The 13606-nt window shown below is 38.9% G+C and overlaps 1 protein-coding gene across 8 annotated transcripts in view; it reads right to left on the reverse strand.

The window, feature by feature from the left end:
• Positions 1-1529: 1529 nt before the first annotated feature.
• The window catches only part of ORC3 (origin recognition complex subunit 3), a 69357-nt gene continuing 57280 nt past the window's right edge, over positions 1530-13606 (reverse strand). For 3 of the 8 annotated variants that reach the window (XM_070796100.1, XM_070796097.1, XM_070796095.1), the window contains 7 exons: positions 13329-13462; positions 10175-10254; positions 9156-9256; positions 5168-5309; positions 3490-3606; positions 2461-2540; positions 1530-1943 (listed from right to left, as the gene is read on the reverse strand). In XM_070796100.1, the coding sequence (XP_070652201.1) occupies positions 1838-1943; positions 2461-2540; positions 3490-3606; positions 5168-5309; positions 9156-9256; positions 10175-10254; positions 13329-13462 (760 nt within the window). In that variant the 3' untranslated portion in view covers positions 1530-1837. The other 5 variants (XM_070796096.1, XM_070796099.1, XM_070796098.1 and 2 more) reach the window with 5 other exon arrangements.

The raw sequence follows: 13606 nt of genomic DNA on the forward strand, positions 1-13606 counted from the left end.
AACCATAGTCAAAAATGAAACATGATTGAGGGCACATCTGACTGAAGGGGAATGGCTAGAAATACTGAGGAAAAAATAGTGACCTAGGTGTTGTGAAGATACATTGGAAAATGTCACACAACAGAAATCTAGTCTTTGATTATGTCCATGATCTGCTCTGCTCTATGCCTCATTTCAGGGACCCCTAGATGACGCCTAGAAGTTCTGCCTCTAACACATGGATTCCAAGGTGTCAAAAGCCTCTTGTGTTTATACATTCATTTGCATCATGAATTCCTTAATTTCCAAGCTGACAGCCCTTTGTGCATATGTACACGTGTTTCAATTCTGCTGAATAAGAAATCTAGCATCTTCTAAGATGAAGATAAGACATTTAATCTATCTGAACTAATGCAACTCTGGTAATTGTCTCAAGGCTTTGTTGGGCTAGACACTTTCTGCTCTGGCTTGGAATTTATTTTTTATTTCTGGTACCTTGGGATTTACTTTTCTTTTTAACCCTGGCAACATTATGACAATTTGTCTGGGGTACATTAGGAATGATGCCAAAGCTGAAACTCCAGTACTTTGGCCACCTCATGCGAAGAGTTGACTCGCTGGAAAAGAATGATGCTGGGAGGGATTGGGGGCAGGAGGAGAAGGGGACGACAGAGGAGGAGATGCCTGGATGGCATCACCGACTCGATGGACGTGAGTCTGAGTGAACTCCGGGAGTTGGTAATGGACAGGGAGGCCTGGCATGCTGCAATTCATGGGGTCGCAAAGAGTTGGACACGACTGAGTGACTGAACTGAACATTTCATCTAGCACTTAAAAGTTTTTGAAGCGGGAAGTGGAGAAGGCAGCGGTTATCCATTAATGTTAGCTCACCTTGTTGCCACAGGGCTAAGGAGCCCTTTATGCTTACATAATACCTCCTTTATACTCCAGAATTAATGAGGCTTAAGTTATATATTAAGTCTGTTTATATTAAATTTGTCCTCTAAACACACAGACCTAAAAGTACATAGTTCTAAGGTCTTCAACTATAATAGTCCTCACTGAATTTGGACTTTTCCCCTCCCAGTAGTATTTGCATGGTAATTTTGGTATGTTAGTATACTTAAAGATACATCCCAGAATTCTCTTGGAACCAGGACATTAAATAATGAACTTGAGGTCTCTTTGTTTCACTACCTTGATTTGAATTCTTATTATGGAAGAGATTCAGGTGTCATTTCATCTGAGCCCTAAGGGTTGATGTGATTTGTAAAGATTTTTGAGGCTCTTTAAGACTCCATGATGGGTCAACGTAAAGTACAATATTTACTGTCTTTTATCACAAAGCCAAACAACTTGAGACTTTTTAAGCTGTAAGACTAAAGGAAATGGGGCAGTAGAGGCAGTTTTAGAACCTCTGGAGGGAGAGAAATAATCCTCTAGAATATTCATCTTATTACATAATTTACACAAGTGAAGAATACCAGTGCAAGAAACTGGTAGAACAAAAATAAGTATTAATACTATTAGATCAACTGCAGATCAACTGATTCTCTTAGATAAAGGAATTTATTACTTTTATTTATTATTCATGTTCAAGAACAATTTATTCATAATTTCTGCAGTGATATTCTGAGAAAGTTTCTAGTTGCGTGTTACTTGTTGGATTTCAAAATTCTCCAAAGGGGCTTTGATACATTCCTGTTTGGGGTTAACAGTTTACTTTTCTGTTTAAACATCACACAGGGATTCCACACTTCTCTTCTTGCCAGACAATCTTCTTTGAGCCGTGTGTAAACATGACTGGTCTTTTTCTCTTAGGCTAATTGTTATCTTTCTGGCTTCACTCGTTTGCTGTCTAGCAGCCTCCCCACGTTAGCCTTGCCACATGGTCAGTCTTCTGTTTGGTAGGCTTTATAAATCCCAAAAGTTCTAATTCAGAGACAGCTCTAATAAACCGAGCACTGGAGGCTATAGCTAAGGAAATTCACCACGTATTTCTGACCCAAAAAAAGGGAGTTAAAATCTCAGTGTTAAAACATTAGTTGGTGAGCTGAAGTACAGTTCAAATGCATACTACTAGATTAAACTATAACTCTTACTGGAAAACATTAAGTATAATTAGACTCTACTGTCAATAAGACACAAATGGAAAAGTGCTTACCACTTATCTAGTTCTCATCTTTCAAGGAGTATGGAAATTGCTTCCCTGCCAACTTCTTAAACTACATCAATAACCTAAGAAACATAGAGAATTCAATGATGACCATTCTGGGACATTTTTGGTGAACTTTGGAAAACGACCTTTATATAAGTTTTAGACCAAATAGTTTCAATTTGTCTCATTTTGAATTAGAAATAAGTATTAAGGAACAACTTATTCTGGTGTGGTATGGTTCTATCTCTAGTGTAGATCTGGAGAAACTATAAACTATTCTGCATGCTTACCTGGACGTTGTAGAATTGATTTTAAAAGGATACTGGATAATTTCATTCCTTTCTTCTGAGGTTACAGAATTTGCATCCATTTTTTCAGCAGCTGTCACAACTGTTGCAAAAGCCTTTTGAGAGACAGGACAGAGGAAGATAAAATCTGCTGTTGTCAAACATCTTTTATTTTTTTGAACTTAAAGGCTCTGTATTTTTAAGCCAGGTCAAACATTGCTGCTGCTGGTAGCTACACATTTTTAAAAATTGTACCAAATTTCAGGGTCTCAGAACTACACTGATGATCACTTTAAATAAGTACACATTAAAAGAAAGTGGAATGGTTCCCGAATAATCTTATATTTCAGAGAACTAGGAAATGTGCAGAGAAAAACAAGAAATAAAAGTTGAGAAGCTGAAAAAGTTGAAAAGCATGAGGCTGTCCTGTATCCTCTACTCCCAACCTCCATCACCCAAGAAAATGCCTATTTTTCTTGGAAGCAACCAATTACCATATTTTTAAATAGTGACAAGACATACTTCAAATAGGGCCTTTAACAAAGTTAACTTCTAATATTCTGAAGAGGGAAAGAATAATTATTAAAGAATAATAACAGTTGTCCTTTGCCTTGCCAAGTATTCCTTGTACTTTCTGATTGTTAAATCTGTTGTATAGTTATTCCAATATTTTCTTTTCTTTCATCCAATAAGGGAAATGCTAGTTAATAATATACTGTTTCATCCTGTGGGATAACAGAACTGACCTCAACTGTTTAGCTTTTGTTAAACATACTAAAATGTACATGTACTTATTTTGACCTGGCAAGGACATAGCATTATTAACAGAATTAGTTTGGTTGAGGCGTTTGGGATCAGCGTTCTGGGGCTTGGGTGGAACTGCTGAGCAGTTAGGTGCCTTTTCGGAGAAACTTGCCAGGTGATTTATAATGTTTTCCAAACCAAAGACAGGTGACTGAGAAAGTAAGAGATGACTTCCAAAGTACCAAAAGTATAAAAGCAGCCCAAGAAAGGTGTCACGGTTGGTTAGACACACAGACAGCTTGCTCCTTCCCCCTGACCTACCTCCGACCAGTCCACAAGGTTGATTAGCCTGCTGCACTCCAGGTGCAGTTTGTATGCTATGCAGATGTCTGGGGCAACATTGGGAATGCAACCTTCTTCACTTCTCAGTGCTTCATTCTAAAAATAACAGTAAACTAAGATAACTACTTTTCAAAAATCATGAGGAACAAAATCACAAATTAACCTGAAATTACTAAGCTAATAAATGACGTCTTTGGTTTCCTTTGTGAGTTGTATTTATTCTCCAATAGTTAACTGGTTGTTGGTCAAAATCTCCCTAGCTCCTAGTCACTGGATGGATATTGCCAGGATCAAAAAACAGGAATATTTTTCATTTTCATCATTAATTATTAATCTTTTTTTTTTTCATTTAAATCATACATTATTCATTACTGAGACTCTGATGCATTTCTGGTTTCCATAAAATTTTATCGAATTGTGGATTTTCAATAAACTGCCACTTCCAACACTGCTAATTACCTGAATTCTAGCAATTACTATACTGTACTAATAAATACCAACATACCACTACCAGGACTACAGGTTGTCGCTCAAAGAAGACTGTGTTGTCAGCATTGCAGATCCTATCCCCCACAAAACCATCAGTGTTTTTTCAACCTATTTGATGGTTCTTATTAAGAAACAAAATCTCTTTCAAATATACACAAGTGAATTATATACTCCCCCAAACTTCTGAAATCACAGCAGTTCTCTTCTGTGACTCGATACTAGCCAAAAAAAAAAGATGGATTTTGTAGAGTTTTAATTCGTGGCTTATATATAAAAATAATTGATATTCTGTGCCTTAAACATGAAATTATTCAATTACCCCACTACCGACATTACTGAAAACCATGATTTACACCTTCCTACTCAGCATTCTCTCACAATGCTTATTTAGCATGTTAGTTTGCGTGCCCTTTCAGATGGGAAACCAGTACATTAGAACTGTCTTCATATGTTTTATGGAGTCACTTCTTAAGTATCTTCTGTTGTAAGATTTCCAGGTGTTTGAGTTGATAACTTATTAACAAATTAGCAATTTAATATTAACTTAGCAAATTATCAACACATTATTTTATGTGTGTCTATAACAACTGACACTTTCAGCTTTCTGAAATGTTTAAAGTGACCATGTTACCTGTCATTGAACTCTTTGTTTAAAGAACAACCTGGAACTGGCAGATATGTCTGGAGTTTAGGAGTTTTATTTCCAGCAGATTGCTGGTGGCATCTACATTCAGTTTTGGAGATACTCTCAGGGTAGATCTTTCTTTGGTTTAAAATCCAAGATGAAATTGCAAAGTTTTTTCTTTTTCCATCAGAAATAATCATTTGGAATTTTAAAAGTAATTTCACTGAGTCACAAGGTTTGACCAATTATCTGCTGTTACATCTGTAAGAAGCCTTTCCCTTATTTTCAACTCAAGTTACTCCTATGGCCTGGTTTTATTACATGAAAGAGAAGACAATCACACATGATCAAAAGTTGATAGTGTTAGTTCACAGGCTTAGAAAAAAGCCCTCTAAAATCTAAAGGGTTTTTTAAAATATCTGAAAGAGGTACAACACTGAGCTGCCTGCTCCCTGCTCATTAGAACAGCAAATTTACACTATTTCTAAGTTACATAAAGCCTGGAATCTGAACTGAACTGTCAGAGAAATGTCCACTTCTTACCTTGAGGTAGTAATAGGGGTTGTTGAGTGCAGTGTGGAGGGCTATGCGAGGGGCGGCATTCAGGTGTTGGCGAAGGGTGTGGGCAGAGCTGAAGTACAGCGTCTCATGCAGAGGCTGGGTGTCTGGAGGCAGGAGGTACTCTCTGAAACCATCAAGGTCAGGTATCAGCTTTTAGATGAGCACAGGTTCATTTCAATATAGTATTTGTGTTACTCCTCTGTGGAGGACTGAGCAATTTACTTAAAAAACAAAATCAACAACAGCCAAAATAAGTATAAAATCCAGTGCAGCTGTCCTCAATTCTACCTCTTCCCTGTAATATTGTTTAAAACTTCTACTCTCTGGAGTAAAGGAAACTATATCTTAGTTCTGATTCAAATCTCTAGGAACAAATGTATACAAATTACATTTTTGCTCAAAATCTTTAAGGTAGCATTTCTTAAAGTGTCAATGAATACTTTCTTGAATTATTTAGGAAACATGTCATATTTCTTACCATAGCAAACATTTAACTCTTGGCAGTGTAAACATAGGCCTCAGACCTGGAATTAAGAGTTTAGGAAATCTTTTTGGATCATGGAGATATCTCTCATATGAGAGATATATAAATATTCACATAAATATATTCACATAAATATATGTGAAGTTTTTATGTGTCAGAATTCCTCTTTATAGGCAGAAAAGGCTAAATTTTCACTTCAGAGTATTAAAAAAAATCACCTATCATTAAAATTTCAATTACTGAAAAAAAATCACTAATTTGAGATTCTTCTGTCTTATCTGACTAGGTAATAAACCAATTTTAATGAAATCTGAATTTTTTTTTAACAGCATTAAAAACTTCACTCTGAATATATATATAGTAAGTCTGTCAGCCAGTCTCAGCCATGAAAGTACATGGTTCCTGGGTGGCCCAGTGAGTTGCAAATCAGAACGGGGAAACTTTGGCATCCATAACCCAAAGGCAGAGTAATAAGTCACAAGCTTGATTAAAGCAGTTAATTCACAATGCCTTCATAAAGATTCCTGGGGTTTAGCCAGTCCTGTGCCTCAAGTATTTTGGTCACATGACAGATTTGTATCAGCTCCTTTTCCCACCAGTGCAGGCAGAGCTAAGCAGCTTCTTCAGCCCATCCACCAGGGAAATTACTCTTCTTTCCGGTGTTCTGGCTTTCTTCCCTCCTGGAGAGGATAACACTGCCTAGAAAAATCCCACGACACTTGCTCCACCTGCGTGGTCTGGCTTTGAGGAAGAGAGGAGGCAGAGAGGGTCCAAACCATGTATATCACACCCCACCAACTCCATCCTGCCCATCTCAAGTGCCCCAGACCCCCTGCTCACTTCACTTCCAGATGCTGCTCCTTCTCAAGTCAACTGGATTAGGCGGTTTAGCTGTAGCCCTGGGAATGGTTTCTGTATGCCAGCTGCCTACCTGGATGGCTGGCTACCCAACTGTAATTTCCGACCATAAACTTTTCCTATCCCAATCTCAGGCTGTCCCCAATCATCATACATGATGGTTCATTAAAAGATCATGCTGGAGTCCCTACTCTGTAATAAGGACTGGAAATCTAACAAGGCAACCAAATCAGGTCAATTTCAGAAAAGATACTGTCTCATATGTCTTTCTCTCCCTTTTTAAAATCCTTATATTTAATGTTTAGAGATTCACGTAATTACCAAGGTAGAGAAGGCGATGGCACCCCACTCCAGTACTCTTGCCTGGAAAATTCCATGGACGGAGGGGCCTGGTGGGCTGCAGTCCATGGGGTCGCTAGGAGTCAGTCATGACTGAGCAACTTCACTTTCACTTTTCACTTTCATGCACTGGAGAAGGAAATGGCAACCCACTCCAGTGTTCTTGCCTGGAGAATCCCAGGGACAGGGGAGCCTGGTGGGCTGCCATCTATGGGGTCACATAGAGTCGGACACGACTGAAGCGACTTAGCAGCAGCAGCAGCAACCAAGGAAGAAGACCTTTTCAGATGGGTATCTAAAGAACTTCCATCAGAGTCAAAATATTTGCCTGTATTTTGTTTCCACTGGACTATACATCACCACGTATTAGAATTCTTAATCCAAATACAAATATGGAGACTGGCACAGAAATCAGCAGTGAGTCTGGCACTGGAACTCTACATGATGCTCAGATCAGAGTCTACAAGCAAAAGAGGGGGTCTGAGGGGAACTGGTACGACCACTTTAGTATCCACAAGGGTTACAAAGCCGAAGCTTGATTTTGGTGAAAACAGTTAACTCAGTGGCAAGTTATTCTCATTTCTCAGTAGTTTCAGCAAGAGCTGCTCATGGTATACTAGGAACTCTCCTTGCTTCCTGGAGTCTAATGCTTGTTATTTATCTTTTAAGGACTTCTTTTCTCTAGAACTCCAAGCTCTGTGGTAAACATCTGTGGTGTGAGCCTTGGGGACAGTATGGGGAAATGGAATGGGCCTTCTGTCAGATGTCAGCAGACTGGGGTTGTTTGACCTTCCACAGGTCACAACCTCTCTCTGGGCTTTAGCTGCCGCATGACTTGGTCCTGTTTAGCTCTAACATGCTACACAGTCCTAACCTCTTCCCTGCAGGGACACTCAATCTTGGGAAAGATAATAAATCCTGGTATGGAAATTTTTGTGATTTCACAACACAATCATGGTCAGTTTTATTTCAGTAACTACTCAGAAAGGTGAAAAGTCAGACATATTAATTAATCAAAGGTCATGAAAAGGGAATGGCTGGTTGGTTGCAGAGCCTACAATTTGGGATCTGTGGGAATTCAGAAAAGAACATGACATTCGACCTATAAATTATGCCATATTACACTGTAAAATTATTTTTAGCAACTACAATGGTCACAACTTGGGAAAAGAGAACGAGGCACGTGGGTCTAGAAACTATAAGCACGGGAAAGCCCGGTGGGGCAAGGTTAATTCTGTGAGTTCTCCAAGGCCGTTTTTAGCCAGGAGGTCACTTTAGCGTTGCACTGTATCACTTTTATGTGACACATTTCTCTCACTTTAACCTTCCTTTTGTCACACTTGGTTGATCCTTTTGACTTCTGTCCTGACATCAGTAATTTCTCCCCAGTGACCAGGAACAATGACTGCCCCACACAGTCCTGGAAAATGGAACTGTTCACTTACAAGAGGGACAGGTAATTTATCAGAAAACCACTCTTCATCTTCAATAGCTGAATTGCTTTTTTAGTACTTGATTCTATTCAGTACCCAGTCTGCTGCTGAGACTGAACTGCCATTAAAAAAACAGGATAAGCAATGATAATTGCTTTTCCTACTTTTAAACTATTTGTTTTATTTTTAAGACTTCTCATTTTTTTTTCTAGATGGCATGTCCCAACTGCAGGTTAGGTAGGTGATTTTACAGAGCTGGCTTTTGGGAAATCCAAACTCAGAATGATTTGAGTTTCTCAAGAAAGGGATCATCTTAAAATACAGGTTGGAGTAGTGTACTTCTAAATGGACTCTGAGTGCATTTCTCACTATACACTGGTGCTGACATGATCATGAGCTGCACTGGTCTCCCTTAGAAACCTTCACTCAGAATAAAATAGGGCATTATGGCTGGGCTGGGCTGGGCTGGGTTGTCTGTTTTCTGGGCTTGGCTGAGATCCAGCATGCTCTGAGCAAAGACACAACAAGGATAAAGCACAATGAAAACACCTTGTTACTAGAAAGGAGAAAAATCCTTTTCTATTTCCAACCCCACTTCCCCTCTCCCCCGTCAGCATAATGAACCAGGTTAAATTTAAGCCTGTATTCTATTCAAGAATGAACTAAGTCATCTGGTTAGCTGCTTTAATAAGGATGGGAAAGGAATCAACATTACAAGTCTAAGCTGCATGGAGGGACTTGAGAAGCATAAAGCCTAAACCGGAAGAGTTCCGCACTGGCTGAAGACAACTATCACACCAGTGTCATTTGGGCAAGAAGCCTGATTTCTAGCTCTGCTGAGCAACAATAAACTCACCTCACCAGACTGTCAACGAAGCTCACAACTTGTTCTCTGAGGACTTCAAACTTGGTCTGCCTCTTACTGGTACTTCTTAACTCCTTCATTTCCAGTAAGGACTGTGGAGGAAAGAACAGACCTATGGTGATTCTGAGACAGGAAGCCCCTCAGAGGGGGAGCTCTGTTGCTCAGGCAGAAGCAGTCAATGCCCTTCCATATGACGGGGTGTACAGAAACAGAACCAAATCAAGATGGGTTGTGTTTATCTGTCATCTTTAAGAACTGGGAAGAATCTCTCCTCCTAGGCGTAGGAAAAAACATCAAGTGACTTTTCAAGGAATGAGGAGATGGGCAGTTTACTTCATTACTATGTTATATGCCAGTGCGCTCACTAGCCACAACTCTTTACTTCATTTAAGGAAAGGACTTCCAAGAAGAAGAAAAAATCCTTCTCTTTGCCATGTTAACAGGATGGACTCCATAAGTTTTGTTTTGCTTAGATTGGTATTTTATTCTACATGATCATAACTTGGTATCATGGTACAGAGAAGGTTCTTTATTTCGCCAACCAAGATCCTAAAGTGAGACCTATCTGAAAAAGGCTATATTGGACACACTGTATGAATCAATATACATTAAAAAATAAATAAATCAAGGAACATATATAACATTAATGAGTTAAATCTCTTTGGAATCTCAATTTGACCAAACTGAAAATCAAATACATCAGATAAATAATCAGATTTCTTTTTGCAACCATGTTCCCATTTTCCATTATTGATATTAATTAATTCTCTTTCTCCCTGAGGCTATCAGAACAGGTTCTATCTTTATTGGTTAGTAAGTTCCAGATTTCTACAAGGAGAATGAAGATAGCTATGGGGTAAACAGGATGTTCAATTTATAAGTGAGTTACAAAGTCTGCTTTGTTCCTAGCTGTGATTTTAAAATGAAAACAAAAACATCTGAGCAGAGCTAATCAAGAGCACACAGGAGCATCAGGGGATGTAGCTGGAAGGAAAAGAGAATGATCTGACCTTCTGAAGATGATAGAGGTCCGTCTTCTGAAGCCCTTTTGACTGTGACTGAGAAGTATCTTCTTCCTCTTTGGTTTCTGCTTTTAATACAAAACCGACATACAGCAGCTTGGGTAAATCCATTCAAGAGAACAAACATTTCTACTACTTCAAGGGGAATAAAGTTTCATCCTTTTTCTTTTTTTAATGTGGCAAGAGATCAAGGTTCCATCAGATAAATGATCTCTTCCAGAGACTGAGGGTCAATAAACATTACACAAGTTATGCTACAGAGAGGTCTTCAAAAAAAAGCAGCTACTGAATTTTAAAAATGTGACCACAATGAAAATAAACTCCTCCAAACAGGAAAATATTTTCCAAATGTTTGTGTTATTATAAATAGCTTTTAAAAAAAGTTAAACTGTATTTCTCTGACTATGCCATGATTGATGTAAACAAAACAACACCCTGGCAAACTTAGCCTCGATCTTCTGATGCACTATATTTGACATAATGCTGCTGCTGCTGCTAAGTCGCTTCAGTCGTGTCTGACTCTGTGCGACCCCATAGATGGCAGCTCACCAGGCTCCCCCGTCCCTGGGATTCTCCAGGCAAGAACACTGGAGTGGGTTGCTATGTCCTTCTCCAATGCATGAAAGTGAAAAGTGAAAGTGAAGTCGATCAGTCGTGTCCGACTCTTAGCAACCCCATGGACTGCAGCCTACCAGGCTCCTCCGCCCATGGGATTTTCCAGGCAAGAGTACTGGAGTGGGGTGCCACTGCCTTCTCTGGACATAATGCTGCTTACATCTAAAATGGCCAGTACATAAAAGTTTTGAGATAATCTATGAAAACACAAAATTCATCATGGTTCTTTAGCATAAGAAACAGAAAACTATATCTTGTAAAAGGTGTAGTTGTGTTTCTAAAGATCATGAAACTCTGAAAGCCTCTTCCTGGAGCAGGGCAGGTTTTGGAATCTCACACTTTCAAGGCTTATTTGGCCAAACCTAAGATGGAGGAGAAGGGGACGAAAGAGGATGAGATGGCTGGATGGCATCACGGACTCGATGGACGTGAGTTTGAGTGAACTCCGGGAGATGGTGAGGGACAGGGAGGCCTGGCGTGCTGCAATTAATAGGGTCGCAAAGAGTAGGACATGACTGAGCGACTGAACTGAACTGAATTGAAGATGCAGCTGGAGAATCTGCTTTGTTCTCAAACAATAAATTTCTTTTTAGCTAGTGATAATTCTTGGTTTAAGAAAGACATGATTTAAGGTTAGAACACCTAATAAACTCTTCATCTGATTTCAGTAACATGTTGCAGAGCCTTAAAAATAAATCTCATATGACACTCTCACCTACCAAACCCTCCAAATGTAATTTTAAACCTAAACTGTAAAACGTAATAACTGTCAAGGAACCAGAGATAGCATATAGTCAAATATTACTACTGGCCCAGTATGGGAAGGGAGGGTTAATTTCACTTCATTATTAACAACATGGCACTTTTAGAAATAGAGAAGTACATTTATTCAAGACATTGGTTTTGCTTCAACTTATAAAATTCTTCTGAAGAAGACTGTTATCTTAATTACCAACCTTCCCATTTCTAAAAGCCACATTCCTTTATTTAGTATTAGCACATCACAAGATTTGTTCACTAGCTTGTGTTACACAAATTCTAATTAACATGATTATATCTACAGTTTCATTTTACAAAAATCCAAGTCCAATTTTGTAAAAGATTAAAATTTAGCTAATTTATCTTATATTCTTCTAAGTCTTCTGTCCTATTTATATCTTTAAGGGTGGTCCCTCCCTGTCCTAGTGACCATAATTAGGTGGTGACTGTGAATTGGAGAGAAAAAAATAATGAGATGGTAGTTAAGAAATATGTGAGCTCTAGGCTGGATGCTATCCTGGCTAGCTCTGAGATCTCAATTCAGAGGATTATCTTCCTGGGCTTTAGTTTCTGTTGCAGCTGGACTCAATAATCTCTGTGATACCAGTTTTTAGTCCTTTACAATGTTTATGATTTGAAACTGGTTCAGCTCAGACTGTCATGCAAATGCAGTATAGAGCAATGCCTGAGCATGACCTGGAGGGAGCCCCTGTACTGTGGGGTGGCCCTCCAGTCAAATAGACTGGCTCTTTCATCTTCCACTGGCTTCAGCAAAAGCAGTTTCCTAAATCCAAAGGATTTAAAGACAAAGGAACACTTGCCAAACACAGGAAAAATTGGTAGAGACATTCTAAGTGAAATGTTTTCACCATGCCATGTCCAATCTATGTGCTTATACGCACCAGATTGCTTCTTTTCCCGAGGCTCCACTAAAATTTCCCTAAATAGGGGAAAATAAGAAGGACATAGTCATTTTGTTTTACCAAAGGAGTACCATACTTTAGTGCTAGAAATGGAGCAAGGGAAGAGCCCACAAAAAGTTAAACATCAGTATCAACTCATGGAGCCCCCTCAGAACAAAGAAGTCCTGGTGCATCAGAGCACAAGACAGGCTGCCTGCACACAAGCAGGCACTCCAGCATTCGGCAGACATACCAATTCCTGTGCAGATCACGCAAGATAAAGCAAACTGTGCCCTCCAACACTGAGGAACGCCAGGCTGCTGCAATTCATTGAAGATTGAGAGATTCAAGCTTTGTAAATCTGATTAAAGCAAACCTCAAGCATATTTTGGTAATCAGCACAGCAATGAGCCTCACTGCTGGGAAAGCAGTTCACAGCTATTAATTTTCAGGCTTACAAATAATTTATGCACTGTTTTTGAAATCTATAAAGAATCTGATGAAATGCTTAAGAAACAACATCTAAAAGGAGTTCTTAATTATGATGCCCTTCTACTACCTCTTTTTTATTTCTCTTTGCTGCCTATTTTTTTTTTAAAGGTAAGTCCTCCAAACAGTGCATCTGGAGAAAGTAATATTTTTTCTTGCCCATTTGATAGTTTTCATTGTTTTAACCAAAGCTGGAAGAGAACCATTTGGCCTAGTTGTGGTTGTCAAAGATCTGCTATTCTGAGGCTTGGTATACTGATTGATCAAAAACTCATTATCTCTTCATCTCTCAGTGCATCAAAACACAGGGTTTTCCATTTTATTCTAGTCAAATCACTGTCATAGCCAGTAGAATTGGCAAGATATTATATTCTCACCGTCAAGGCTCTGAAACTGGGCCAGGAACTCCTCTATTTTCTTTGCTGTGTTGCCAAGCTCCTTTCCAGAAGAGGACTGAAAAAGCTTGAAACAGTTCTGAAGCATGGCCATCAGTTCATCCTTTGCCAACAACCTAGAACAGAATCCGTGACAAGAGATGTAATATAACTGGAAAATCAATATACTTAAAAAACAGTGCTTACATATTAAATGTTTCTGCTCAGAAGAAGACAGTGTAAAATCCTTTATTTGTAGCTACCAACTATTTTTGGAGAGA

Source organism: Bos indicus, chromosome 9 (assembly GCF_029378745.1).
Source record: "Bos indicus isolate NIAB-ARS_2022 breed Sahiwal x Tharparkar chromosome 9, NIAB-ARS_B.indTharparkar_mat_pri_1.0, whole genome shotgun sequence".
In the NCBI taxonomy this organism is placed as follows: Eukaryota; Metazoa; Chordata; class Mammalia; order Artiodactyla; family Bovidae; genus Bos; species Bos indicus.